The 27,599-nt window shown below is 43.8% G+C and overlaps 1 protein-coding gene across 4 annotated transcripts in view; it reads left to right on the forward strand.

Annotated features, from left to right (window-relative positions):
* Positions 1-624: 624 nt before the first annotated feature.
* The window catches only part of SMG1 (SMG1 nonsense mediated mRNA decay associated PI3K related kinase), a 127,613-nt gene continuing 100,638 nt past the window's right edge, over positions 625-27,599 (forward strand). For 2 of the 4 annotated variants that reach the window (XM_058710884.1, XM_058710885.1), the window contains exon 1: positions 25,299-25,413. In XM_058710884.1, the coding sequence (XP_058566867.1) occupies positions 25,325-25,413 (89 nt within the window). In that variant the 5' untranslated portion in view covers positions 25,299-25,324. Of the gene's footprint in view, positions 646-25,275; positions 25,414-27,599 lie in introns of those variants that run through there. The other 2 variants (XM_058710888.1, XM_058710886.1) reach the window with 2 other exon arrangements.

Raw genomic sequence — 27,599 nt, forward strand, 5'->3', positions numbered from 1 at the left:
ATTGTTTTTTTCAGGAGCAAACTTTAAAAACATTTTCTTAAAAAAGGTTGACTTTGTGACCAAGTGCAATAGAAAGTTTACTGCAATTTTTTTAACTGACAAGATTTTTTTGAAATTAACCCGATTTACATTTTTAGTCTTTTTCCTCGTCTTGAGAATTAGCCTTGGCTGTACACTCATCTCTGTGTGTATGTGTTTATGCACAGTCAGGACAAACACAGATTTTTAGGCTGCCTGTGCTTCCTGGGCAGCAGGGTGTGGAAAGAGGCTGGGAGTGAGGATGCTTGGACCCCCTTCTAGCAACTCACTTTGCTGTGCAGGACCTGGCTTTCTCACTTCCATAAAGGAGTGTGACAGTTGAGGTTACAAATTCAAATGGCTTCAGAAGCCTAGGTGGAAATCTAAACAGAGTTTAGGGCATCACCTCCTCAGCCCTTTTCTCCTTGTTGACCTGTGGGAACGTGAGTTCAGTATTGTCAATTTCAAGGGAAGCAAAAAAAAAAAAATCTGGATTTTTGTCTTCAATTTCCCTATTTTTGAATGTTGGAAGCTCATATAACTTGATTTTGTTTTGTTTTGTGTTTTGCAGAAATTGGAAACCACTCAAAACATTTCTGAGGCCATCGACCACCTGGGGCCAGCCAGGTAATGACCTATAGACTAAGTGATATCCCAGGACTCTTAGAATTCCATGTAACCCCTTTAATGAATCTGTTGTTTTTGTGTAGTCATATCCGTGTCTCTAGTTCATTCTGTCAATAAATATTTGAGCACCCATTATAAGCCTGAAACCATAGTTGATTAAAAAAAAAAGAAGAATGACATAGGGTTTCTACCTTTAGGTAAGGAAATGGGAGAGCTCAGTGAGATGCACCGTATAGAGTAAGGCTTCCTGAATAATTACGCTTGTTGAAAAGTCTAAGGAAAGGCAGACCCAGTTCTCCACCGAGACACGCAATCTCTCTGAGGCTTGATATTCTCATTCTTTCTTTTATGTTTATTTATTTCTGAGACAGAGAGAGACAGAGCATGAGTGGGGGAGGGGCAGAGAGAGTGGGAGACACAGAATGAGAAGCAGGCTCCGGGCTCTGAGCTGTCAGCACAGAGCCAGATGAGGGGCTTCAACCCACGAACTGTGAGATCGTGACCTGAGCTGAAGTCGGACGCTTACCTGACTGAACCACCCAGGTGCCCCCACAATTGCAATTTTTTTTTTTTTTTTAAAGCAGAAAACAGCACTGATGCGATGCAAATGCATCAGAGAAGCTCTTTCAGGTCTTTTCCACCAATGATGACACAAAGCCTTTTGCTCCTTGTGAGTGGTGCTTGAATTCTCAGGCAGGTTTAATTAGAATACCAAGAGCCAGAGTTGCGTACTTGATGATTTTGAAGGGGGCTTATACGGATGTTTAAGGGTCTTTAACAGAGATGATTCTTGGTTTTTTAAATTTGTCTAATTGCACTTGAACATATACAACTTTCCTTTTTTCCTGAGACAATTATTTCTAGCACTGATTTCACACTTACCCTTAAAGCATCATCTTTAGGCTGATGACTCTCAAAATCGCATTTCAGGCCACATTCTTACATATCCAGCTCCCAGCTTGGCATTTCTCCCTGGAGATCTCATACACATCTTGGATTTAACAGGCTCAAAACAGAACTTTTGACCCAAATTTGCCTCCTCCCAAGCCTTTCCTATACCAATAAATCACACACTGGTTGCTCAGGTCAAACGTTGGGAAATATCTTAATTTTTTTATATCACACCCCACATCCTATCCCTCATGGAGGCCTATGTGCTTTGGCTCCAATATCCCATAGCATCATATATATTTTAAAGTTTATTTATTTATTTTGTGAGAGAGAGAGAAAGAGAGAGAGAGAGAGAGAGAGAGAGAGAGAGAGAGCGCACGTGCACGTGGGTGCAAACAGCGGAGGGGCAGAAGCAGAGAATCCCACGCAGCACGCAGGCTTTGTGCAGCAAGCACAGAGACCCATGAGGGGCTCCATCCTTCAAACCATGAGATCAGGACCTGAGCCACAATCAAGAGTGGGATGCTTAACCGACTGAGCCATTCAGGTCCCCCAATATCCCACAGCATTGTAGGCAAAGTGTAATCACTTACCATGTGCACACGATAGGTCAGTTCAAGTCACTATTACCTCTACTCCAACAGCCTGCGAAGTGATCTTCCTACTTCTCCCACTTCTATCCTTCCTTACACAGCAGCCAGAGTGATCTGAAAGCACAAATAACCTTTCTCCCTTCCTCACAACCCTCCAAAGGCTTTCCGTCACAGGTGAATAGAACCCAGACGTATTACAATGCCCCACAAAGCTCTGTGGGATCTTGCGTCTGCCTGTTTTCCCCCAGACTGGCCTTACTTTCATCTGTCAAATATGCCAGGCTTGTAGCAACTGAGGGCCCTAGCCAGAAAGTTCTTCTCATGGCCTCTCTCCTCTCATCACTGTCTCTTCCTTAGAAAGGCCTTCCTTGACCATCTCTGGCGGACACTTCTCCACCCTTGTCCACAGAAATGGAACCACTTATTTTTAGCTGTACCCGTAATGGCCCGGCTTCCCTTGATGATTTATGACCATATGACTAAGTTCTGGCCAATGCAATCCAAGCAGAAATACAATGTGGCAGTTTCCAGGAGCCATCCTTAAAAAAAATCATTGGCACATAGCCTTCCCCCGCCCCCCCCCCCCTTTTATTCATTCTACTGGCTGGAATGTGACATGATGGCTAGAGCTGGAGCAGCTGATGAGCTAACCCTAGAAATGGAGGCTGTATGCAGATCAATAAAATAGAAGTCTGGATCCCTGAGGACTTGTTGGAGCAGGACTGCCTTCACAGAACTGGATAACTTGCTTCTGGACTCCTCCTTGAGAGAGATACAAACTTTTATCTTGTTTAATCCGTTGTTATTTTTAGATCCTGTTACCAACTTACTTCCAATTGATGTTGGAGTCTCTGGCCAAGGCAGGCTTCTTTCATATTTATCCATATTCTTTTCTTTAAAGCACTTGACATCTGAAATTGCCCTATATATTTACTTATGCCTCTATTTATGTTTTAATTATCTATCTTCCCCCTTCTGTATTGTAAACTTCTTGAAACCTGCTATATCCCTTCCCCCTTGGAAGAGTGTCACATAGGTTCTTAGTAAATACTTGTGGAATAAAATCAGTGAATGAACACCTACTATGCGCCAGGGAGGAAAGATACAAAGATGATTAACACATGTTTCCTGTGTCCCTTATCTGAGAAACTTCACCATCTAACAGGAAAATAACTCTCTAGTCAGTCATTCTCATTAGATTAATCTAAAACAGTGGTTCTTGGGGCGCCTGGGTGGCTCAGTTGGTTGAGTGTCTGACTTCGGCTCAGGTTATGATCTCACAGTTCATGAGTTCGTGCCCCGTGTCAAGCTCTGTGCTGACAGCTTAGAGCCTGGAGCCCGCTTCCGATTCTGTGTCTCCCTCACTTTGCCCCTCCCCTGCTTACGTTCTGTCTCTCTCTCTCTCAAAAATAAATAAACATTAAAAAAGATTGATATAAAATGAAACGGTGGTTCTCAGCCAGAGGCAATTTTGTCCCCCAAAGGACATTTGTCAATATCCGGAAATATTTTTATTACAAAATATTTTATTTATTTATTTACTTATTTTTGTAATCAAAATATTTTGATTACAAGCTGGGGGCTGCTCTGGCATCCAGTAAGTGGATGCACAGGACACTGCTAACCACCCTGTGAGGCACACGACAGCCCTCGCCTAGATAATTAGCTGGCCTCAAATGCCAATAGTGCTGACGCTGATGGACCATGACCTAGCAAAGGTCAATGCCAATTAGATTTTTCAGAAAACAAGTTGTTTGGGCTGCATGAGAGTAGAAGCCATGGGGTGTGGGAAACACATGCCATGTGGCCTCTTTGGTGTTATTAGTGACAGTGTGGAATTAAGCCCCAAGTAGAGGTTGGCTGAGTTGTCACATTCTGCAAATCTCTCCATGGAGAGGCCAACCCCAGCTGTCAACTTTTTTTTACTTGTCACAGGGCCCACATTGTGAGGACACTGTAAACTCAGAGCAGGTAAAATTATGTCCAGAATTCTAGAGTTCCACACCAGTGAAGCTCTTTGAACAGTATCATCATTAACATAAAGAACTCTGGCATGGATTTTCACTTCACCTGATTTTCTCTGGAAGGCTGAGAGACCTCTGGGGATCTAGTGCTCTTTGTTGTAATACATCTCTTCTCTCTAATGAGTGAAACAAGTGTATCCACATTCATGGTCTTTCTGCAAAATGTTATTTTCTGATGCAAGTAAACAAATGATAGATGAGAGTAGACTAAAGGGCCGGAGATAATGGAAGTCATAGTTCTGGGCCACTTCATATCTTAACCATATATATCTTTTTTAAGCTTTCCAATTTGTTAGACATCGATGCATTTGGTGACCTTGCACAGTGGACTGAATCTCCGTGAGCCCCAGGTTCCTCGTCAGCAGACTCAGGGGTTGGATCAGACCATGACTTAGTTGTCTTCCACTCTAAGTAACCACAACGATATGTCACCTGTTACCGCCAGATAACTGATGGCTACCAATGCCTGGGTTTGAAGAAGTAAATTTTAAAATAAAGGAAAGACTACGGTGATTACTAGCATCAATGTTTACCACCACCCTCACTGCCCCCCCTCACCCTGTTTTCAAAAATAAAACATCACTGAGGCACCTGGGTGGCTCAGTCAGGTAAGCATCTGACTTTGGCTCAGGTCATGATCTCATGGTTCTTGGGTTCACACTCTACATCGGGCTCCACACTCTTTCCCTCTGCCTCTCTCTCTGCCCCTACCCCACTCACACTTTCTTTCTTTCAAAAATAAATAAACTTTAAAAAAAAAAAACATCAGCATGAGTCCTTAGAACAGTATTTCCTAAAATAAATTTATCAGAACATAGGTCCTGAAAACAGGACCTCTATGTCAAAAAAACTGGGAAGCATACTAGAAGAGTAACAGTGAATCACTTTAATTTTTTTTTTTTAATGTTTACTTACTTTTTGAGAGAGTGAGAGACAGAGTGTGAGCAGGGGAGGGACAGAGAGAGAGGGAGACACAGAACCTGAAGCAGGCTCCAGGCTCTGAGCTGTCAGCACAGAGCCCGACACAGGGCTCGAACTCATGAACTGTGAGATCATGACCTGAGCCGAAGTCGGCCGCTTAACCTAAGACTGAGCCACCAGGCACCCCTCACTTTAATTTTTTTTTAAGTTTATTTATTTATTTTGAGAGAGAGAGAGAGAGAGCGCACAAGCAACAAGCAGGGGAGGGGTAGAGAGAAGAAGAGACAGAATCCCAAGCAGGCTCCTCACCATCATCTCAGAGTCGGATGTGGGCCTCAAACTCATGAACTGTGAGATCATGACCTGATCCGAGATCAAGAGTCATAAGCTTGGGAAGCCTAGGTGGCTCTGTCGGTTAGGAGTCTGACTCTTTGTTTCCACTCAGGTCACGATCGTTTGGTTTGTGCATTGGAGTCCCACGCTGTCAGTGTGGAGCCTGCTTAAGATTCTCTCTCCCCCTCTCTCTCTCTGCCCCTCCCCCCTCACTCTTTCTGTCTCTTTCTCAAAAATAAACTTAAAAAAAATTATAAAAAGAGTCAGAAGCTTAACTGACCGAGCTACCCAGGCACCCTTTAATTTTTTATAAACCCAGTTTTTCACTTATTAGACTGGAGAATTCACTTTTTCTTGAATATTTCTTAGCATCCTACAGCACTGGTGTTCCTTGAAACACTTTGGAGACCCTGCCTTTGTATATGATGATCTTACCCTTTGCTCTGTACCCACTTCAGGAGAGAATGATGGTAACCACTAGGAAAAAAATGTCAAGGAAGACAGACAACATGCTTCCCAACATCCGTGGCCTTGAATAAAAACATGAGAATTCCCATATACTTGATATCAGGCAACAATAACATACTCGGACACACTATTAATGAAATCCATGTATTGACCTCATTTTGTTGTTATATAGCCTGTGATACAGAGAGAGAGAAATTTAAACTTGTGCCTCTCTGCTTTATTTACTCAGTCAACCCTATTTCCTAAATGATTCTATTACAGAGGTGAAAAATAGTTTTCTCATGACAACTTTGATCAGTGGGAAGTAGCTGCCTAGAGCTCTGTATTGAAAATGATAATAAGACCTTCAGTGGGTTTGGAGGGAGCATATGCTGTGATTGATTCTTAATGTCTGTCTTGGATATAGTCTTGTGATTGATTATTGATGTCTGTTGTTGTTTAGACTAGCAGAATGCATTGGTTTCTTGTGTGTGTTTCCCCACCCCAAATCAGAAACTTCTATCTTTTTTAATTTTTAACTTATGTTATTATTTTTTTAAATTAAAGATTTTATTTTAAGTAATCTCTACACCCAGTGTGGGTCTCCAACTCACAACCTTGAGATCAAGAGTCTCATGCCCTGCCAACTGAGCCAGCTAGATACCCCCAAAGTCAAAACTTTTACAAACTGCTCATGTTGGTTTGATTGGGAAATTAAGACTTGATGCACTTACGTGACAAAATGAGTGGTATAATTCCGTAGGGTCAGAAAACTGAGAAGTTCCTTAAGTTCTTAGGTAAAAATAAATTATATGTAAGAGTTAATATGGGCCTTGAAGGGTAGAAAGGTTAGGTCTCATGAGGATACCTTGGGAGATAATTCTTAGCAGAAACTATAATGAACTAACCAATGACCATGGGATAGCTTGTATCTCTAGAGCTGCCCAGATACCGTGTCATCCCTTAGACAGTGCTCAATAAAGGATACATTCTTATCCTTTATCTAGCACAGCAGTGTCCAACAGAAACATGATTTGATCTACATATATAATTTTAAGCTTTCTAGTAGCCACCTTTAAAAAAGGAAAGAGAAATGAAATTAATTTTAATGGTATATTTGCTTTAACCCAATATATGTAAAATAGTATCACTTCATATAATCAATATAAAAATTATTAAAAAGATATTTTACACTCTAGTTTTGGCAATAAGTCTTTGAAAGCTGGTAAATATTTTACTTACAGTATATCTCAGTGGGAACCAGCCACATTTCAAGTGCTCGATAGCCACAAGTGGCCAGTGGCTACCATATTGGAAACTATCAATCTAAACTACCACCACCACCACCCCTTTTTTTAAGTAAGCTCTAGGCCCAACATGGGCCTTGAACTCACAACTCAGAGATCAAGAGTCACATGCTCTATAAACTGAGCCAGGCAGGTACTCTAAGCTACCACTCTTATTTACATGTTCTTTCTTCCAAAGAGTTTGCATATAGTTAATTAGGTTTCAAAAGTTTTCCCAAACTCTGTTCTGATGGATACAACTGGTGCCAGCAATATTTTTTAATCTAAAAATTATTTCTGAAAATAAAACATAAGAAAAATCTATAGAGGCACTTGGCTGGTTAAGTCAGAAGAACATGCAACTCTTGATCTTGGGGTCATGAATTTGAGACCCACGTTGGGTGTAGAGGTTACTTAAAAATAAATAAATACATACATACATAGGAGAAATGGGCAGGGGGATGCGTTAAATGGGTGATGGGGATTGAGGATGGCACATGTTTTGTTTGTTTTCTTTAATTTTTTTTTTCTTAACGTTTTATTTATTTTCGAGACAGGGAGAGACAGAGCATGAACAGTGGAGGGTCAGAGAGAGGGAGACACAGAATCTGAAACAGGCTCCAGGCTCTGAGCTGTCAGCACAGAGCCTGATGCGGGGCTCGAACTCATGGACCACGAGATCATGACCTGAGCCAAAGTCGGCCGCCCAACCAACTGAGCCACCCAGGCGCCCTGAGGAGGGCACATGCTGTGATGAGCACTGGGTGTTGTGTCAAAGTGTTGAATCACTAAATCCTTCACCTGAAACTAATATTACATTGTATGTTAACTAACTGGAATTTAAATAAAAACTTGGAAGAAAAAAATATATAGATAAAAGTCTATTAATTCATTACTTTAAAAAATAATTTAAATTACAAATTGATTTTAAAAAATAAAAGAGGGGGTGCCTGGGTAGCTCAGTCAGGTAAGTGTCTGACTTTGACTCAGGTCATGATCTTAAGGTTAATGAGAACAAGCCCCACATCCAGCTCTCTACTGTCAGCATGGAGTCCACTTTGGATCCTGTCTCCCCCTCTCTACTGCCCCTCCCCTGCTGGCTGACTTTCTTCGTGTGGCATTATACTCTCTAGATCCGTCCATGTTGTTGCAAATGGCAAGATCTCATTCTTTTTTCTGGCTAGTATTCCATTGTATATATACAGCACATCCTTTTTTAAAAATTATTTTATTTTATTTTTTAATGTTTATTTTTGAGAGACAGGGAAAGAGCACAAGTGGGGGAGGAGCACAGAGAGAGGGAGACAGAATTCAAAACAGGCTCCAGGCTCTGAGCTGTCAGCACAGAGCCTGATGCGGGGCTTGAACCCAAGGACTGCGAGATCATGACCTGAGTCGAAGTCAGATGCTCAACTGACTGAGCCATCCGGGTGCCCCAGTATATACAGCACATCTTTATCCATTCATCTATTGACAGCCACGTGGGTTGATTCCATAACATGGCTATTATAAATAATGCTGCAGGGGCACCTGGATGGCTCAGTCAGTTCAGCGTCCAACTTCGGCTCAGGTAATGATCTTGCGCCTCATGAGTTCGAGTACCACATCAGGCTCTCTGCTGTCAGGGTGGAGCCTGCTTGTGGTCCTCTGTCCATCTCTCTCTGCACCTCCCTCGCTTGCACTCTCTCTCTCACTCTCAAAAATAAGTAAACCTTTTTAAAAAAGATTTAATAATGCTGCCATAAACACGGGAGGGGGGCATATATCTTTTTGAATTAGTGTTTTCGTATTCCTTGGGTAAATACTCAGTAGTGAAATTACTGGATCATATGGTAATTCTATTTTTAACTTTTTGAGGAACCTCCATACTGTTTTCCACAGTGGCTGCACCAGTTTGCATTCCCACCAGTAGTGTGTGAGGGTTATTTTTTCTCCACATCCTCTCTTTTATTTTATTTTCATTTTTTAATTAAAAAAAATGTGCGTGTGTGAGAGAGAGAGAGGGCCATTTAAGTGCCGTCAGGGACAAATAGCCTACAATTTCACTCATGTGGAATTTAAGAAACAAAACAAACAGATAAAATAAGAGACAAACCAACCCCCCCCCAAAAAAAAGACCCCCAAAAAACAGACTCTTAACTGTAGAGAGCAAACTAATGGTTATCAGATGGGAGATAAGTAGGGGGATGGGTGAAACGGGTGAAGGAGGTTAAGAGTAACACTTGCCATGATGAGCACTGAGTCACGTATCAAGTTATTGAATCACTATATTGTACCCCTGAAACTAATATAACGCTGCATGTTAACTATAGAATTAAAGTAAGGTAAAATAAAAGTTTCTATTATGCAAGATGAAAAAAAATCATAATCAAGAAAATCAAAAATAAAAGCGATTGTTATTTTTGTTCCCTGTTGACATTAGGAAGGCAGAGCTATTAAATAGACAATAGTGCTCGTTCCCACGACTTGTTCTTTCTCTCTCTTTCATTTTTTAAATTGTGCTAAAATATACATAACATAAAATTTATCATTTATATGTGTAGTCATGGCATCAAGTTCATTCGTGTCGTTGTGCTACCATCACCACCATGGAACCTTTTCATCCTCCCGTGACATAATCCACCCATTAAATAATAACTCCCCAACTCTCCTTCCTACCCTACCCACCCCTGACGTCCACCATTCTACTTTTGTTCTCTATGAATTTGACTACTCTAGGTACCTCATATGAGTGGGGTCACACAGTATTCATCCTTTTGTGTATGGCTTCTTTCACTTGGCATAATGTCTTCAAGTTTCATCTACATTATGGCTCATGTCAGAATTTCCTTCCTTGTTGTTATTTTTTCTTTCTTTCCTTCCTTTTTGAGTCTGAATAATATTCCACTGCATGTATATACTTATATACATACATATGTTATATATGTATGTAGAAACATATATAAACTAAATGGTAGTTTATCCATTCACCCATCAATGGACACTTGGGTGTCCATTTGGACCTTTTGCTATTGTGAATAATGCTGCTCTGAACACAGGTGTGCACATGATCTGTTTGACTCCCCACTTTCAATTCTTTTGGGTATATGCCCAGAAGTAGAATTGCCAAATCATATGATACTTCTGCTTTTTCATTGGTCAAGTCACTTCCACGCTGTTTTCCATGGCAGCTGCTGTACTGTACCATATTGCACACTCGCCCACAATGCACAAGGGTTCTGATTTCTCCATATCCTCACCAACACTTGTTATTCTCTGCTTGTTTGTTATTTACTTATCATCGCCATCCTACTGGGCAGAAAGTGGTATCTTACTGTGTTTGTTTGTTTGTTTGTTTCAAGTAGGCTCCGCACCCAATGTGGGGCTTAAACTCATGACCTTGAGGTCAAGAGTCACATGCTCTACCAGCTGAGCCAGCCAGGAGCCCCTGGGGGTTCGTTTTGAACTTCTGTAATGATTAGAGACGATGACCATCTTTGCACATGCATTTCTTCTTTGGAGAAATGTCTATTCAAGTCCTTTGCTCGTTTTTTAAATTGAGTTGCTTGTTCTTTTGTCATGGTTGAAATGTAGGAGTTCTTCATGTATTCTGGATATCGAGCCATTTTTAGATATATATGATTTGCAAATATTTTCTCCCATTCTATGGGTTTCACTTTCACTCTGTCGATAGTCTTTTTTTTTTTATTAAAAAAATTTTTTTAACATTTATGAGAGACAGAAATCAGGAGCAGGGGAGGGGCAGAGAGAGAGGGAGACACAGAATCTGAAGCAGGCTCTAGGCTCGAGCTGTCAGCACAGAGCCCGGTGCATGGCTCGAAGTCAAGAGCTGGGAGATCATGACCTGAGCCGAAGGTGGAGGCTTAACCGACTGAGCCACCCAGGCGCCCCTGTCGACAATGTCTTTTGATGCACAGAAGTTCTTAATTTTGTAGTAGGTAGTCCAACTTAATCTACTTTTCCTTTCATTGCCTCTACTTTTGGTATTAGATTAAATTGGGAACTTTTGATAAAGAGATCAGGGTCTTCCTAGTCAATGAACTCTGCCACATATTTGAAAAGTTAAACCAACAGAGGGATCCTTAATGTTTTAATCTACTGACCCCTTTCATAAAGTCTAAGTGTTTTTTTCTGGAAAAGACTGTGAAATCTTTCTTTCTTTTCATTTTTTAATGTTTGTTTATTTTTGAGAGAGAGACAGAGAGAGAGAGAGAGACAGAGCATGAGCAGGGGAGGGGCAGAGAGAGAGGGAGACACCGAATCTGAAGCAGGCTCCAGGCTCTGAGCTGTCAGCACAGAGCCTGCTGCAGGGCTCAAACTCACGAAGTGTGAGATCATGACCTGAACCGAAGTCGGACTCTTAACTGACTGAGCCACCCAGGCGCCCCTCTTTCTCTTTTTCAAGTAGATTTCATGCCCAGCATGGAGCCCAATGTGAGGCTTGAACTCAAACCCTGAGATCAAGACCTGAGCTGAGATCGAGAGTCTGATGCTTAACTGACTGAGCCACCCAGGCGCCCTTATAAAATCTTTCTAACACATGTTCTCAATACTGTTTCCAAATAGCTTTCTGAAAGTTTGCTTATTTATGAGGACAACCTCTCCTTCCTGTGCTGAGCCTGGGACTTTGTCCTCGGCCATTCCCCACTCCTCCCCTACTCTGCTCTGCCATGCAAGACACTGATCCCTGAAGGCTGCATTTCCCAGGCTCTCGAGTGAGCTGACTCCTGGCAGGTTCAACCAATGACAGTCACTGGCACGAGACTGGAGGGCAGGAGGAGGAGAGAGGCCAGGGCATTTCTCCCCTTCTCTGCCTCTGCCCCTGAATCACCTTTGTGACTCCAGTGCCCAGCAGAAAGACCTGGCCCACATCTTCCATCAGGTGTGACCAGGGCTGTGGGCTCTGGCAGCACCTTTTGTTTTTTCAGCTCCAAGAGTGGTAGTGGCTTGTGCTGAAGTGATTGCCTCACTGTATCAGTCAGGTGCTTTGGGGAAACATATGGTAAAATCAGTCAAGGAAATAGGAAGAAAATTTAATAAAGGAACTATCTACAGAGGGGTGGGAAGAGTTCTGTTGAACTAACAAAGGAGACGCAGTAACCCAGGGCTAGTAACAGCCAGGAGCCTCTCTCACCATTAGGCCCTGGAAAAGACAGGTGGACGAAGACAGTGATGTGTAAGGAACTGTGGCCTTCAGTAGAGGGATGCAGTCACCTCTAGGTGAACTGCAGGGACAAACCTGGAGGAATAAACATCCACACGTCACTCTCCTCCCGCTCTCCCATCTGGTGGTGGCTCCTGTTGGCAGAAGACAAGGACAAGGATTCTGCCATTGCAGTCCATACAGGTCAACCTCTGGGGCCCAGAGCAGGGTGGAGAAGGATGGAGAGCAGATCTACACAGACAAATGGAAAGAGCAGGTACACTATCCTCACACGTTGTCCCCTGTTTAGGCTTCCCAGCAGCCAAGGAACACATTCCTATCGTCTGGGTGTGGAAAATGGACTGTGCATGGGGCACCGGTGTGGCTCAGTCAGTTAAGTGTCTGACTTTGGCTCAGGGCATGATCTCACAGTGTGTGAGTTTGAACCCCATGTTGGATGGGCTCTGTGGGGACAGCTCAGAGCCTGGAGCCTGCTTTGGATTCCGTGGCCTCCCTCTCTCTCTGCCCCTGCCCCACTCATACTCTGTCTCTCACTCTCAAAAATAAACATTAAATTTTTTTTAATAATAAAAGAAGATGGACTATGCTGTGATTATTATTGTTATTACTTTGCCATAATATGTCTTTAAGAAAGAGGGTGCTTTACCAGGGATAGGCATGCTGTAGCCTGTGGACCAAATATAGCTAGCTGCCTGTCATTGTAATTAGATTTTTATTGAAGCACGGCTCACTCATTCGTTGACATTATTTGTGGCTGCTTTTCCACTACTATGGCAATGTTGAGTAGTTTCAACAGAGATCACATGGCCTGCACAGCCTGAAATATTTACTCTCTGGCCTTTTATACAAAAAGTTTGCTGACCCCTGTGCCATGCCCATTGTACCAGGAAGAACTGGTTACATAATTTTTAGGTCTTACTGCAAAATGAAAACGCAGAGCCCCTTCTTCAAAATCCTTGACGTATTTCAAGATGGCGGCAAACTTAAGGCTTCTCTAAGTGTGGGGTCATGTGGTACTACACAGATGACACGCCTACATGTGTATACATACAGAATGGTTTCTAGCTGAATACGATGGCTATAGTAATCCATTTATCTCATTATTCATGGATGTTTGAGGAGCAGGAGACATGGAATTTGGACTTTAACTACAGTAGGCACAGGAAGCCATCCTGTGTTCCAGGGATGCAGAGATCTACCAGAAGAGGAGAATTGTTTGAGAAAGAGTTTTTGCAATGTAACAGTTTTTCAAATAGAGAAAAGTTAAGAAACTAGAGAATATAACAAAGAGACATTACTTTAACATATAACTGAGGCATCTGGGTGGCTCAGTCGGTTGGGCATCTGACTTTAGCTTAGGTCATGATCTCACGGTTTGTGGGTTCAAGACCTGCATTGGGCTCCGTGCTGACAGCTCAGAGCCTGGAGCCTGCTTTGGAGTCTGTGTCTCCTTCTCAATCTGTCCCTCCCCCACTCATGCTGTGTCTCTCTTCCTCTCAAAAAAGAATAAACATTAAAAAAAAAATTTTTTTTAACTGCTACTATCCTTCTGGGGTACCTGCCACTAGTTTTTCCAGATGAACATATATCAAGAAAAAAAAATTAAAGCCTGGTTCTCCAAAACATACCTCACTGGTAAGAGTGACTAGGTGTTTAGAACTTTATGCATCATGAAATCATCATTTCATGATACATTATAATGTAGTCAGAAAAATGGTCCTCCTTATATGCCCCTTAGGTTGTTTTCAGGTAGGGGTGTTTTTGGCATCAGGTACCCCAGTTTCTGCCACTTATCAAACCGTGTGGCCTGAGGCAGGTAACTCACTGCATTTTTTTTTTTTAATTTTTTTTTCCAACGTTTTTTTTATTTTTGGGACAGAGAGAGACAGAGCATGAACGGGGGAGGGGCAGAGAGAGAGGGAGACACAGAATTGGAAACAGGCTCCAGGCTCCGAGCCATCAGCCCGGAGCCTGACGTGGGGCTCGAACTCACGGACCGCGAGATCGTGACCTGGCTGAAGTCGGACGCTTAACCGACTGCGCCACCCAGGCGCCCCTCACTGCATTTTTTGAGTGCAGTTTCTTCCTATGAAAAAAAGGATTTGATAATATTTACCTCCTAGCAGGGCACCTGGGTGGCTCAGTTGGTTGGGCACCCTTGATTTCAGCTCAGGTCACGATCCCAGGGTCGTGGGATCGAGCCCTGTGTCAGGCTTTATGTTGAGTGTGGAACCTGCTTAAGATTCTCTTTCTCTCCCTCTGCCCCTCTCCCACACTCACGTTTTCTCTCTCTAAAATAAAATAAAATAAAATAACCTCAAAGAGCTTGAGAAATAGTGGTGGTTAGAAATAAATATAGGGGCAGCTGGTGGCTCAGTCAGTTAAGCATCCCACTTTGGCTCAGGTCATGATCTCACCGTTTGTGGGTTCATGCCCCGCATCAGACTCTCTGCTGTCAGCACAGAGCCCACTTCAGATCTTCTGTCCCCCTCTTTCTCTGCCCCTCCCCTGCTTGTTCTCTCTCTCAAAAATAAATATAAGGGGGGCCTGGGTGGCTCATTCCATTAAGCACCCGACTCTTGGTTTCAGCTTAGGTCATGGTCTCACAGTTTTGTGGGTTCGAGCCCCATATTGGGCTCTGTGCTTGCAGTATGGAGCCTGTTTGGGATTCTCTCTCTCTCCCTCTCTCTCTGTCCTTCCCTCACTCACCCTGGCTCTGTTTCTCTCAAAATAAATAAAAATTAAAAATATATATACATATAAAAAGAAATAAATATAATTAGGGTGAGTGTTCATTATTATTTTAACAAAATGGCGGAAAAGGTGGGTTCTGTTTTAAAATGGTAGCACAGGGCCAGGCTTTTTCTTTTGCTAGCTCTCTTCTCTCCCTGGTATTTGCTGAGAATAAACACTTCCCAAACACTCAATGATGATTTGGAGATTAAGCTATTATTTTTCTACATCCTATTATTTTCGAATTTGCTTCCTTTACCAAAGGTGATGTAATACTCGGCCATCTGCTTCCCCTTCATCCAAAAGCCACCTGAAATCATGCTTTTTCTGAGAAGCTTCTTCCAGGGCTCAGCAGGAAGGGTCCCCTAAGAGGTGGTATGCTTGGGGGACAGTCCAAATGCCATGCCAGCAGTGTGACCTTCAAATCATCCGAATCATTTTGTGGAAGCACAAAAGACCTTCCAGAACAAGCCTTCATTTGCTTCCTTGGCATAGGACGAAGGGATTGTTTCTGTTATGACACATACAGCTGTCCACTAACGAGGATGAAAAATTCTATTTCAGAGGTACTCTGGAAGGAAATATTTATCCCTGTCTTACTTGGTAGGCAATTGAACTCTTACATTTATTTTTTTTTAATTAGAGAGAGAGAGTGAAAGCTGGGAAGAGGGTCAAAGGGAGAGAGAGCGAGAGCGAGAGAAGAGAGAGAGAATCCCAAGCAGGCTCCACATCCAATATGGAGCCTGACTAGGGGTTCCATCTCACAATCCCGGGATCATGACTTGAGTCAAAGTGAAGAATTGGATGCCTAACCAGTTGAGCACCCAGGGGCCCCTGCAATTTAACTCTTTAACTTAAATGAATTAAACTTATGAGACCTGGGGCACCTGGCTGGCACAGTCAGTGGAGAATGTGACTCTTGATGTCAAGGTTGTAAGTTCGAGCCCCAGGTTGGGTGTAGAGATTACTTAAAAATAAAATCTCAAAAAAAAAAAAAAAAAAAAAGCAAAATGGGGCGCCTGGGTGGCTCGGTCGGTTGAGCATCTGACTTCAGCTCAGGTCATGATCTCACAATTGATGAATTCAAGCTTCGCGTACAGTTCTGTGCTGAGAGCTCGGAACCTGGAGCCTGCTTTGGATTCTGTGTCTCCCTCGCTCTCTGCCCCTCCCCCACTCGTGCTCTGGCTCTGTCTCTGTCTCAAAAAATAAATAAGTAAACATTAGAAAAAAAATTAAAAAAAAAAAACGACTGTGATACCTGATTGTTTTTAAGAAAATGGACTCTTCGTACAAGTTGACAGAATGGGTTGATTGTTGGCTGAAGTCAGTCAGAGGGGCAGCATGGAGACAGGCAACCACATGGGTTTAAATTTCAACCCTATTCACCAGCGATGTCACCTTTGGCAACTCATGTCCTTTATAGGCCTCTGCTTATAACCAGAGCACCGAGCTAGTTATGTAAAGCCCTCAGCATTGTGACTGGCAAGTAGTTAGAGCCCAACAAATGTTAGTTACTGTTATTATGAATGGTATATCATGACCATCATCATCAGATTTGGGTAACTTCCAAGCAGTGACAACAAAAACTGCAGGAGCCACTCTCCTTTACCTTGACTTTAACCTCCATCTGCCCACCTCCTCTTCCTGTCCCCAGCCCACATTAATATCCTTTCTCTTTAACTCGATCTCGGTGGGCCCTGACTTTAGGCAAGATATTTAAGAAGGCTTTTGCTGGTGAGGAACTCAGGGAAAGACTCAGGGGTCAAAACACAAGGAAGAAACCCAGGGCTAGACTGCTAGGAACGCCTACTAAAGGCCAGAGAGAGGGCCACCTGGGTGGCTCAGTCGCTTGGACGCTTGGGTGTCCAGTGTTTGATTTCTGCTCAGGTCGTGATCTCATGGGGATTCTCCGTCTCCCGTTCTCGCTGCCCTGCCCTTGCTTTCTCATTCTCATTCTCTCTCTCTCTCTCTCTCTAAAATAAACATTTGAAAAAATGCCAGAGAGAAAGGAAGATGCAGTATCTCTGGCCCAACTGCACTTGTCAACGAACATTCAAAATAAAAAGTTTTGCCCCCGTTCAACCCAATTCTTCAGAAAGAAAGACATTGACATACACAGGATAGCCTTTTAAAATGTTAAAGAAAGAAACATACACAGGATAGCCTTTTAAAATGTTAAATGATAACCGTACCGATAATAGATGGCAATGACTTAGAGTTGGAAATTTTTTTACATAATCTGCATTTTATTGACATATATCCCTGATATTGCTGTAATCTTCAGAAGCAAAGGAGCCGGTTCCTTAGTAGTGGCCATGCAAATCCTTGGGCACCTGCAGGGCCACACTGGAGGATCTCACCCTGTGTTTTCTCCACTTTATAAGTCACAAATAGCTTTGGCTGGGCATCATCGTCCTCCCATTTAATTGTTCGGAGAATGCATGAGCCACTGGGCAGCACGGCTTGTGCCCTGATTCATAGAAGCTTGGCCCTTGCCTCAAGCTGAGGCAGCCTGAGTGAAGATTTCAAATGTGTCATGAGTTTCCCAGCCAAATTCCTCCAAGCACCAACTTGAAAACTCAAAAATAGCCCTTAGTGAGGGAGCCTGACCTGTGACAAAGATTTCCTAGCTGGGAGCACGTATAAGAGGGCTGAGGGTTTTCTTTTTTTAAAATCTGCTTTAATGTCTCTATGCTGGGAATTTGCTTTTAAGAGTGTGTTTGAAAAATCACTCTTGTACTTGAGTCTACTGTTTGAGAATGGGGTTCCTCAATTCTTGTGCCTGATTGGGGTTAATCCTCTGCCAGATCTAAGGATCAAAGGAAACAAAAGAGAGAGAGCCTTGTCTTTTATTTTACTCAGGATATAAATTGAAGTATCTATCTAGGAAATGTGGAAGATCTATCTAGAAAAATCCCAGTGGTTGAGGACTCTGGGTTTGGCCTATGTTTAAATTCTGATGCCAGGGTCTTTTAGAAGTTAAAAGCTCAGGTCAACTCAGTTTTTGAGGTTCTGATTTAAGAAATATAAGAATGTATAAGAAATAGCAAATAGGGCACAAAACTTATGGTCTATTTTAAGAGTTCTGTTTTTACAACTGAACACTTTTAACACAAGGGGAAAAACAACAATGCAATATAATTACTTATTCACCAGGTAATAATTATCATTTATTAGGAAGGATTCATGCATAAGCCCTACAGGGGTGTGGACTAGCAAGGTGCACTATTTTATTTTATGTATTTATTTTTTCTAAAGGTGCACAATTTTTTTTAATTAAAAAATTTTTTAATGTTTATTTATTTTTGAAATGGAATTTTTTTTTTTCAACGTTTTTTTAAATTTATTTTTGGGACAGAGAGAGGCAGAGCATGAACGGGGGAGGGGCAGAGAGAGAGGGAGACACAGAATCGGAAACAGGCTCCAGGCTCCAAGCCATCAGCCCAGAGCCTGACGCGGGGCTTGAACTCACGGACCGCGAGATCGTGACCTGGCTGAAGTCGGACGCTTAACCGACTGCGCCACCCAGGCGCCCCAATGTTTATTTATTTTTGAGAGAGAGAAAAAGAGAGAGAGAGAGACAGAGCGCGAGTGGGGGAGGGGCAGAGCTCGAGGGAGACACAGACTCCCAAGCAGGCTCTAGGCTCTGAGCTGTCAGCACAGAGCCCGTCACAGGGCTCAAACCCACAAGCTGTGAGATCATGACCTAAGCCAAAGTCAGACCTGAGCCTCAACTGACTGAGCCACCCAGGTGCCCCATGGGTGTACAATTTTAAAATCTGGACTTCTTTCCCATCAGTGTTTCTCCAGGACTCTGTGTATAACCTCATTAGGCAATAACATTCAAGATCTAAATCTGAGGCCTATGATGAATGTGAGGTCAGGACCATATGTCTCTTCTGTCCCTGCCTGTCATAGTCCTTGCCTGTTACCAGCTGTGTGACCTTAGGCAGGCTGCTCAGTTCCTGCTGGCATCAGAGATACTGACATCCTAGGGTGGTTCTGGAGAATTCCATGAAGTAACCTAGACAGAGCATTCAGCTCAGTGACTGGCATTAGTAAATGCTCAATAAACATTAACCAGAGTTGGTCACTATTATTAGTGCTAAGACCCTATACCTCGGCCAGAGTTTATTTAATTGGTTTGTGTGGGTCACTGCCACACCCTGAGAGTATCCATTCTTTGTCCATTTGTTCAACACATATTTACTGAATCCCTACTTTTAACTTTGTAAAGAATTTTGTTTTACAACTACCATGTCTGTATTCTAATTAGGAAGCTAGCAATAAGAAAAAAAATCACCCATGATCCCATGATCACAGGACATCGATATTAAGTACATTTGATACATTTTCTTCTTAGGTCTTTTCTCCTTCCTTTTTTCTCTGCATTGGGATCCTTGCTGACAGAGTGGAGCCTGCTTGGATTCTCTCTCTCTCTTTCTCTCTCTCTGCCCCTCCCTCATGTGTGTGCTCTCTCTCTCAAAATAAATAACATAAATAAAAAAAAAAAAAGAATTCTTGGGGTGCCTGGGTGGCTCAGTTGGTTGGGCGTCCGACTTTGGCTCAGGTCATGACCTCACGGTTTGTGAGTTTGAGCCCCGCGTCGGGCTCTGTGCTGTCAGTTTGGAGCCTGGAGCCTGCTTCAGATTCTGTGTCTCCCTGTCTCTCTGCCCCTCCCCCACTCACGCTCTCTATCAAAAAACGAATAAACGTTTAAAAAAATTAAAAAGAAAGAATTCTTCATATCTAGGGGCTCCTGGGTGACTCAGTCAGTGGAGTGTCTAACTCTTAATTTGGAGGTCATGATCACAGGGTCATGGGATCGAGCCCTGTGTCCAGATCTGCGCTGAGTATGGAGCCTGCTTGGGTTTCTCTCTCTCTCTCTCTGCCCCTCCTCTGCTCCTTTTAACTCTCTCTCTCTCTCTCTCTCTCAAATAAATAAAACATATAAAAAAAGACAAACGACAACAACCACAACTATTTTTTGAGTGTTTACTGGGCCAGGTGCTGTGCTATGTGCTGAGGATCGAGGGGGAAGAGACGGACAGGTGTGGACTCTGCTTTCACAGACAGAGGTCCTATTCTAAAAGTGAGACAGATAATAAATTGTACAAAGAAACCCAATACTGGCAGATGGTGATGGGTGCTACCAAGAAAAGAAATAGGGTGTGTGACAGAATGTTCTTAAATAGGACATTGGCTAGGTTTTTGGGCAGGGAGGTCAGGGAAAACCTCTCAAGAGAATGGAGATGGACCATGGAAAACAGTGCCAGGACTAAGATGAGGCAAATGAAGTGCCTAGACCCCCCAAATTTAGGGAGGCATTCACTTGCTGGTCTATGCCTGTGCAACGTTAGCGTTTGCATGACCTTAAGAGTGAATGCCTCCTGAAATTTGGTACCCCAGGTGCTTCGCTCACCTTACCCACATCTCAACTCTGATGGGAACAAGTGTAGGAATGGCATTACAGGCAGAGGGAACAGCAAGCACAAAAGCCCAGAGTCTGGAGAGGCTCAGTGTGCTTTGCGAACAGAGAATCAGTCCTGATGACCTGAGTGGAAGGGGAGAAGTGCTAATGGAACCATGAAGCTTAGCCACCGAAAGAAACAAGATGACATTTTTTGAAAGTTTGAGAGTTGATCACATTTGATCTATTTTTTTTGAAATATCCAAGTAGTTGCCATGGGAAAAACTGGGCTTTAATTTCTTTTCCTCCAGTGGTTTAGAATTGTTTTTATAGCAGCACCTGGCTGGCTCAGGTGGTTAAGTGTCTGACTCTTGATCTCAGCTCAGGTCATGATCTCTCAATTCATGGGATCGAGCCCAACATAAGGCTCTGTGCTGACAGTAGGGAACCTGCTTGAAATTCTCCCTCCCTCCTCTCAAAATAAATAAATAAACTTAAAAAAAAAACTTGAAATGCTTAAAATTTCCCATAAAAAAAAGAAAATTGTTTTTTATAGCTCACATATGCTGGGAGGCAAGGTTGGGTGTAGGGGGACACCAATAACTTTGTCAGGGCTCAAAAGTGGTGTTTCTTAGTCTTGGTTGCACATTAGAATCCCCTGCGGAAGCCTCAAAAAAAGAAAAAAATACTGATTCCTGGGGACCCTCGGGTGGCTCAGTTGGTAGAGCATACAACTCTTGATCTGAAGGTTGTGAATTTGAGCCCCACATCGGGCACAGAGATTACTTTAAAAAAATACTGATGCCTGGGCTGACACTGAGAGATTCTAATTTAATTGGTCCAGGGTGCAGCCTAGGTGTGGGGAGTTTACTATGAAGACAAAATTGATACCCACCATTAGGATCTTGTTCCAGGTATGAGCTGCTGTAGGGTGTTTGCAATGTAGGAGAAATCAGCTTTTACAGACTCTTATAGGCTCATAGTTTTTGTCTTAAGAAGTATAGGAAGCCATTAATGGATTTTAAGTAGGATGGTGAAATGATCTGATTTTTATTTAAAAAGAAAATCACTGGAGGGGGCACCTGGATGGCTCAGTTGGTTAAGCATCTGACCCTTGATTTCGGCTCAGGTTGGGATCTCATGGTTTGTGAGATTGAGCCCAGAGTCCAAGCCTGCTTGGGATTCTCTCTTCCTCTGTCTTTGCCCCTCCCTTGCTCTCTCTCGCATGAGTGTGTTCTCTCTCTCTCTCTCAAAATAAGTAAACCAAAAAAAAAAAAAAAAAAAAAAAAAAAGAAATCACTGGAACACCTGGCTGGCTCAGTTGGTAGAGCATGCGACTCCTGATCTTGGGGTTGTAAGTTCAGGCTCCATGTCGTGTGTAGGGATTACTTAAAAATGAAATCTTAAAAAAAGAAAGAAAGAAAGAAAGAAAAAACCACTTTAGCTGCAGCATGGGAAATTTCCTGAAGATAGATTCCCAGAAGAGGAATTACTAGGGGAAAGGTATTAACAATTTTAAATCTTTGGATACATACTCTTAAATTGCTTTCCAGGAAGTTGCTGCCAAATGACACTTACCCCGACCGTCTGTGTCCTCACACCACCCCTTTGCCAACACTGAGTGCTTTTGAGGGTTAATTATTTCTATAGGAGAAGTACAAAAAAAATGACAAACAAGAAGCAGTTGATGGAGAGACTGTGGACAACCTAGGACAGCTACTTCCTTTTTTCTCCTTCTTCATTGATCAAATATTATCCACATAGCCATGTGCCTCAGAGAAGTTGTAGAAATCAGTAGATCTGATTTCTAGCTAACATTTATTGATTGTTAACTGTGCGGCAGGCACCGTGCCAAGCCCTTTACATGTGAGATCTCAATTAGTTTTCTCAATAGTCTTAGGAAGTCAGTACTATTATCTCTATTTTAGAGACGAGACACTGGGGCACTGTGACAGTCAGGACCTTGTTGATACTCCCTCAGTTTCAAGCAGAGGAGTTGGAATCTGAACCCAGAGCCCATCCTCGAATTACTCTGCTGTTGTTCTGTAATTTGAAAAGTTTAAAGGGCCCTGACATTTTTCCTAGGGGTCTAAGGTTCTAGTTATTGTGCTGCAAATCATTTTGGAATCTAACATAATTTGGTTACTGTACCGTTGTTACAATAAACTATTTAAGGAAGTAAAAATGATTAATTGGCCCCATCAGCCATTTGCTCATGGATCGGAGGGGAGGAGAGCACTAACTCACCTGGAGCATAAAAAGTACAAGAACTGGGGGCACGTGGGTGGCTCAATCGGTAAGCGTCCAACTTCAGCTCAGGTCAGGATCTCACGGTTCATGAGTTCGAGCCCCGCATCCGGCTCTGTACTGACAGCTCAGAGCCTGCAGCCTGCTTCAGATTCTGTGTCTCCCTCTCTCTCTGCTCCTCCCCCACTCACACTTTGTCTCTCTCTCAAAAATAAATAAACATTTAAAAAAAATTTTTTAAAAAGTACAAGAACTGAGGAAAGCAGATCCAGGGAATCTCAGAACTTACAATTAAGAAAAGGCTTTGGGAGAGGGGCCTTTCTGGTCAGATTGATAGGTCTGGAGAGAGAGGAAATTGAGCAAAAATAACTATTTCAGTCATTTCTAAGAATAGATGTATCTTTCTGACTCCTACTCCTGGAGTTCCTTTAGGACAGAGATGGAGTCTTGATTACTGTCCTGACCCCAAATACCTAGTTAGTAGATGCTCAATAAATTTTGCTGAATGTTGAACGAAAGAATAAATCAAAATTAGGCTGTATAATATTCAAAAGTCATATGAGGACAATGTATTCATTATTGCTTATGTAATTAAACAGTAATTACAAACAAATAGAACCCAAATACCTTGTGGCAAGAATAATAGTCTCCCAGAGACGACCATACTGAGTGAGGGGACCCTAATCTTGGGAACTTATTGAAGAGGGACTTTTTCTTTCAGGAGAATAGGAAAGAGGGAAGGATAAACAGGGAAGAAAGGACACGTCTCATAGGGCCTCTTATTCCAAACAGGTAGAACACTGCCTCATATCCTCTTGTCAGCAAGAGGGAGGTAGGCTGGTATGGGCACATTTTGGGATGGAGTGTGTACCTGAGCTATATCCCTCTTGATGTAGATCTTGTTCATTTTTTTTTTTTAACACACTTCGTGACCTTGGCTTGGGTCTGACCTAGTGGGAATTTCTGTGTTGAGTCAAATATCAGCCCCAGTTCCGAGGTTCAGAGGTTTCTCCCTCCCTTCCTCCCTTCCTCCCCTCCTTCCTTCCTTCTTCCTCTCTCTCTCTCTCTCTCTCTCTCTCTCTCTCTCTCTCGTCTTTCAAATTTAGTTATTTTGAGAGAGAGAGAGAGAGAGAGCACACATGCACGGGGTGGGGGGGGAGTGGGGGGGCAGAGGCAGAAGGTAAGAGAGAATCCCAATGAATTTTCCATCTTTTAGAGCTGGCAGGATCATACCTTAGTGAGGGGTTGGTGGGCATAAGCAAGGAGCCCAAGGTTGAGGAGGTGTGGGTGTGGAAATACCTAAGTCTTATGATCTTCAAGAACTTTAGGTAACCATTTTTAATTACACAGGTAGTATGTAAAACTGACTTCTTGCAACATAAAATAGGCTAAGACCCTCTGTGTAAATGTGAAGACCCTTTTGACTATCGTCCCCAAAGGTAATTCCCCTGTAACCTGTTTGATGTGCATCTTGTTCGGCTTTTCTCTATGCATCTGCACCCACAGCATGTATCAGATGCTTTCGTGAAATCTTTCCGGGGGGACTGTGGGCAGGGGAAAGTGCTCAGGTGTGTAACCCTCTCCCTACCAGCCAGGTTTTTCTGGTGGGGAAGGTGGGCAAGTGTTACACAGTGAGAGGATTTGAAAGCACAGTTCACATTGCAGGGGACAGGCATTGCGGGGGGGGGGGGGGAAGGGGATTCCCTTTTCTCCCTCTACTTAGTTTAGTTTTTTACACCGGGAAGAGATGGTCAAGGTGAAAGGACTCCATGGGCACATTTCCGGAGGGGGCTGGGTAGGGGACTATCCACCCGCTCTTTATTTTTACTTTTTACCGAATAGGGTGGGGAAAGTGCGCCCACGTGAGCCTAAGGGCACGCCCGCCAGTGTGTGCGTGTGCGCGCGCGGAGACACCCCGGGTCCTTGATTGGATGCCTGTTTACACCTGACTGCGCAGCCCTCGGGGGGTCTAATGCTTTCTGGAGAGTGTTTGGGAGGGTGTGTGTTTGAGGGTGGTGGCGGAGATTCCCCTCTCCCATGATCCCCCGCGGCGGGGCTGGGACCTTGGCACGGTCCGCAGGGAGTGGAAGCTAGTCTGGAGCGCGGGAGGGCGATCCGCTCGCCGCGCCCGCCCGGCTCCGCCCCCTGTAGCCGGCCCCTCCCCTCTCCCCTGACCCGGCGGGCGCCGACACCGCCCCTCGCTCCCAGCATGCCGTGCGGCAGCGGCGGCGCGGCGGGCGGAGCCGGGAGGCGGGGAAGCAGTGGCTGTGTGAGCGTGAGCAGCCGCCGCCACCGCCTCCTCCTCGTCGTCCTCTTCCTCCTGGGTCCCGGCGTCGCGGGCCGCGCTCGGCCCTGGAAGAAACGTCGCCTCCCCTTCCTCCGCCTCCCTCTCGCGGCGTTGCTCCCGCCTCCTCGTCCTGCGCTGCGGGCTCAGGCGGAACCCGGAACGGCCGTCCGCCTCCCCCGCCCTCCGCCGCCTCCTCCTCCTCCTCCTCCTCCTCCTCCTTCTTCTTCTCTTCGGCTTCCTCCTCAACCCCAGGCGGGAGCGGAGTGTCGGCGGCGGTCGGTTCGGGCGGCGACTCGCGCTTCTTTGGGCGGCGGCGCTTGGCCATGTCGTGTCGGGGAAGGTAATGAGCCGCAGAGCCCCGGGGTCTCGGCTGAGCAGCGGCGGCGGCGGCGGCACCAAGTACCCACGGAGCTGGAATGACTGGCAACCCAGGTGGGTGAGCCGGCGCCTAGCCCGCCGCCCCGACCCCGGGCCCCGCCTCGGGCGGGCCGAGGCCTAGGGCCATCCGGCTGGGAGGCGCGGCCTAGGCCCTCCACCCCCCCAGGAACCGAGCGCGGCTTCCTGGGTCCCCTCCCGCCCCTGCTCGGGGAGGAAGGCCGCTGGGAGGCGAGGCCTAAATGTCTCCCTGCCACTGCATTTCAGCCCCAGGGCTGGAGCTGAGACCAGGGCGCCCAACGAAGGCACTGGCCTAGGAGTTGGGTCAAGGAGGGTGAAGAAAGGGGCATGGTGGTGGTGGGGGACTCTGGTTACCACCCACCAAGTTGGAATTGGGAGTTGGGGAATCCTGGGAGTCCAGGACCCTCTGTGTTACCCACTCACTCCCTTGGTCCCTTAAACTTTCAGCACCCACGTAAAAGAGCTTCTTAACTGTGATTCTCTTCAGTGAGCCCCCCACGTGTTAATATTTCAAAAAACAAAACCCCCAAACACTCCAAGGCTTTATTGTGACTTTAGGCAGGGCAGTTGTGGGGCATGAAATGAGATTGTGACTGTGTTAATGAGGCTGACCCACCCCGGTCCTGGGAAATGAAGTTTTCCCCAAGTGCAGGGGCAGTTACCCTGGTGGAGAGCAATTCATACTTGGACTGTTGAGCAGGCACTAAGAGGAGTAGAGAATTTCCTCTTGCATGGAGGGCATTTGATCTCAGACTGCTTTGGGGCCTTTTTGGAATTGAACATATTAGGAGCATCACCTTTTTACATATATATACAGTTTTTGTGTCTTTCTGGTTAATCATGAGGCACTTGTGCCTAATTTAGGTGTGAGTGCCTAAAAGAACTCCCTAAATGTATATAAGGTTTTAGGGTTAGTTGATTCATGGAGTTTTCATACGTTGAAGCGCGCTTGAATTATGGTTGTCCCGAAACTGGCGAAATAAGTGTTAAGACACTTGGGATGACTTCCTTCCTCGTGGTTATATGTAACTTCAGTAGTGCTGGAAATAATAATTTGTTCAGATGTTAGAATGTAACATTTTAAGAGGATTGCAAATTTTAAGAGGATGGCAAAGTCTTTTGGATGAGGGGTGGTACACCTCTTACTCTGTTTAATAGATCTTCCCAAACCCTGTGTCTGTTGAGAACATTTGTGTGTAAGAGTTAATGCCTGACTCTTGAATCGAGATGTTAAATAGTTGTAAAAAATTGAAAAGTACAGCTTTACTTGTCCTTTACCACTTAGGGTTTGTGAGTGCTTTAAGTACTATCAACTGACTAGTTTAAGTAAATTGATAGTAATTAAATTATCTGTAATTGACATTCTTAGTTTTGTACTTTCATTGAAATGTGTGAAGTAGTTTTTTTTTTTCGAATCTAGTAAATTAGATGATTAAATGAGCTTGAATTTGACATTTGACAGCCTTAGATGGTAGATTTCCCATTATTTTTCAGTATTGTGGTCAGCATATGTAAAGTATAAAAAAGCATCCCTTTAGAGGACTAAATAAAGTGCTCACAAATAGTCCTAGAGCTTTTGGAAAAGAATAACTTGTAACTTTTAATTCTAAATAAATGGAGAAGCAGAGTTGCAGCCACCTGCTGGGGTCACTTGACTGCATTTGACAGATATGAGGCAGAATGGGTTATATATTTATGGACTATGTATGTGGATTTAATAATCCACAATACAAGATATTGTCCATATCTTCTTTTATGTGTTCTGTTTCATGGCTGTGGTGTGCTTGTTGGGGGGACGGGGACGGTGTTAGCTTTCTGTGAAGCTGGGCTCTGTAACCAAGTCTCAGAACTTTATGCTTAGGTAGAGGATACTGTGAGATGTAGTTGGTTACACAGAGTAACAGTTGGTTAGGATGTTGGAAATACCTAACTTTTTTTGTAGAAGAGGGAACAGAGAAGGACGGACAGTGCCCCATAGCAGAACTTGATTTATCTGTGGGGTTGCCATAGTTGTTTTGTTAAAAAGTAAAGAACCTTGTTTGCCAGTCATAAATTTTCATAAGTTTGTGGTGGGTTATTCTGTCTCCTCTTCAGAAAGGTGACAGATTCCAGTTAACTGACAAATGGAACCTCATCTTCCTCTTTGTTTAAATGGAGATTTATTTTTCTAAACATCTTCAAATGTAGGCAGATTCCTTATGGTTCATGTGAATTATTTTGTT

Source organism: Neofelis nebulosa, chromosome 18 (genome assembly GCF_028018385.1).
Source record: "Neofelis nebulosa isolate mNeoNeb1 chromosome 18, mNeoNeb1.pri, whole genome shotgun sequence".
Taxonomy (NCBI): Eukaryota; Metazoa; Chordata; class Mammalia; order Carnivora; family Felidae; genus Neofelis; species Neofelis nebulosa.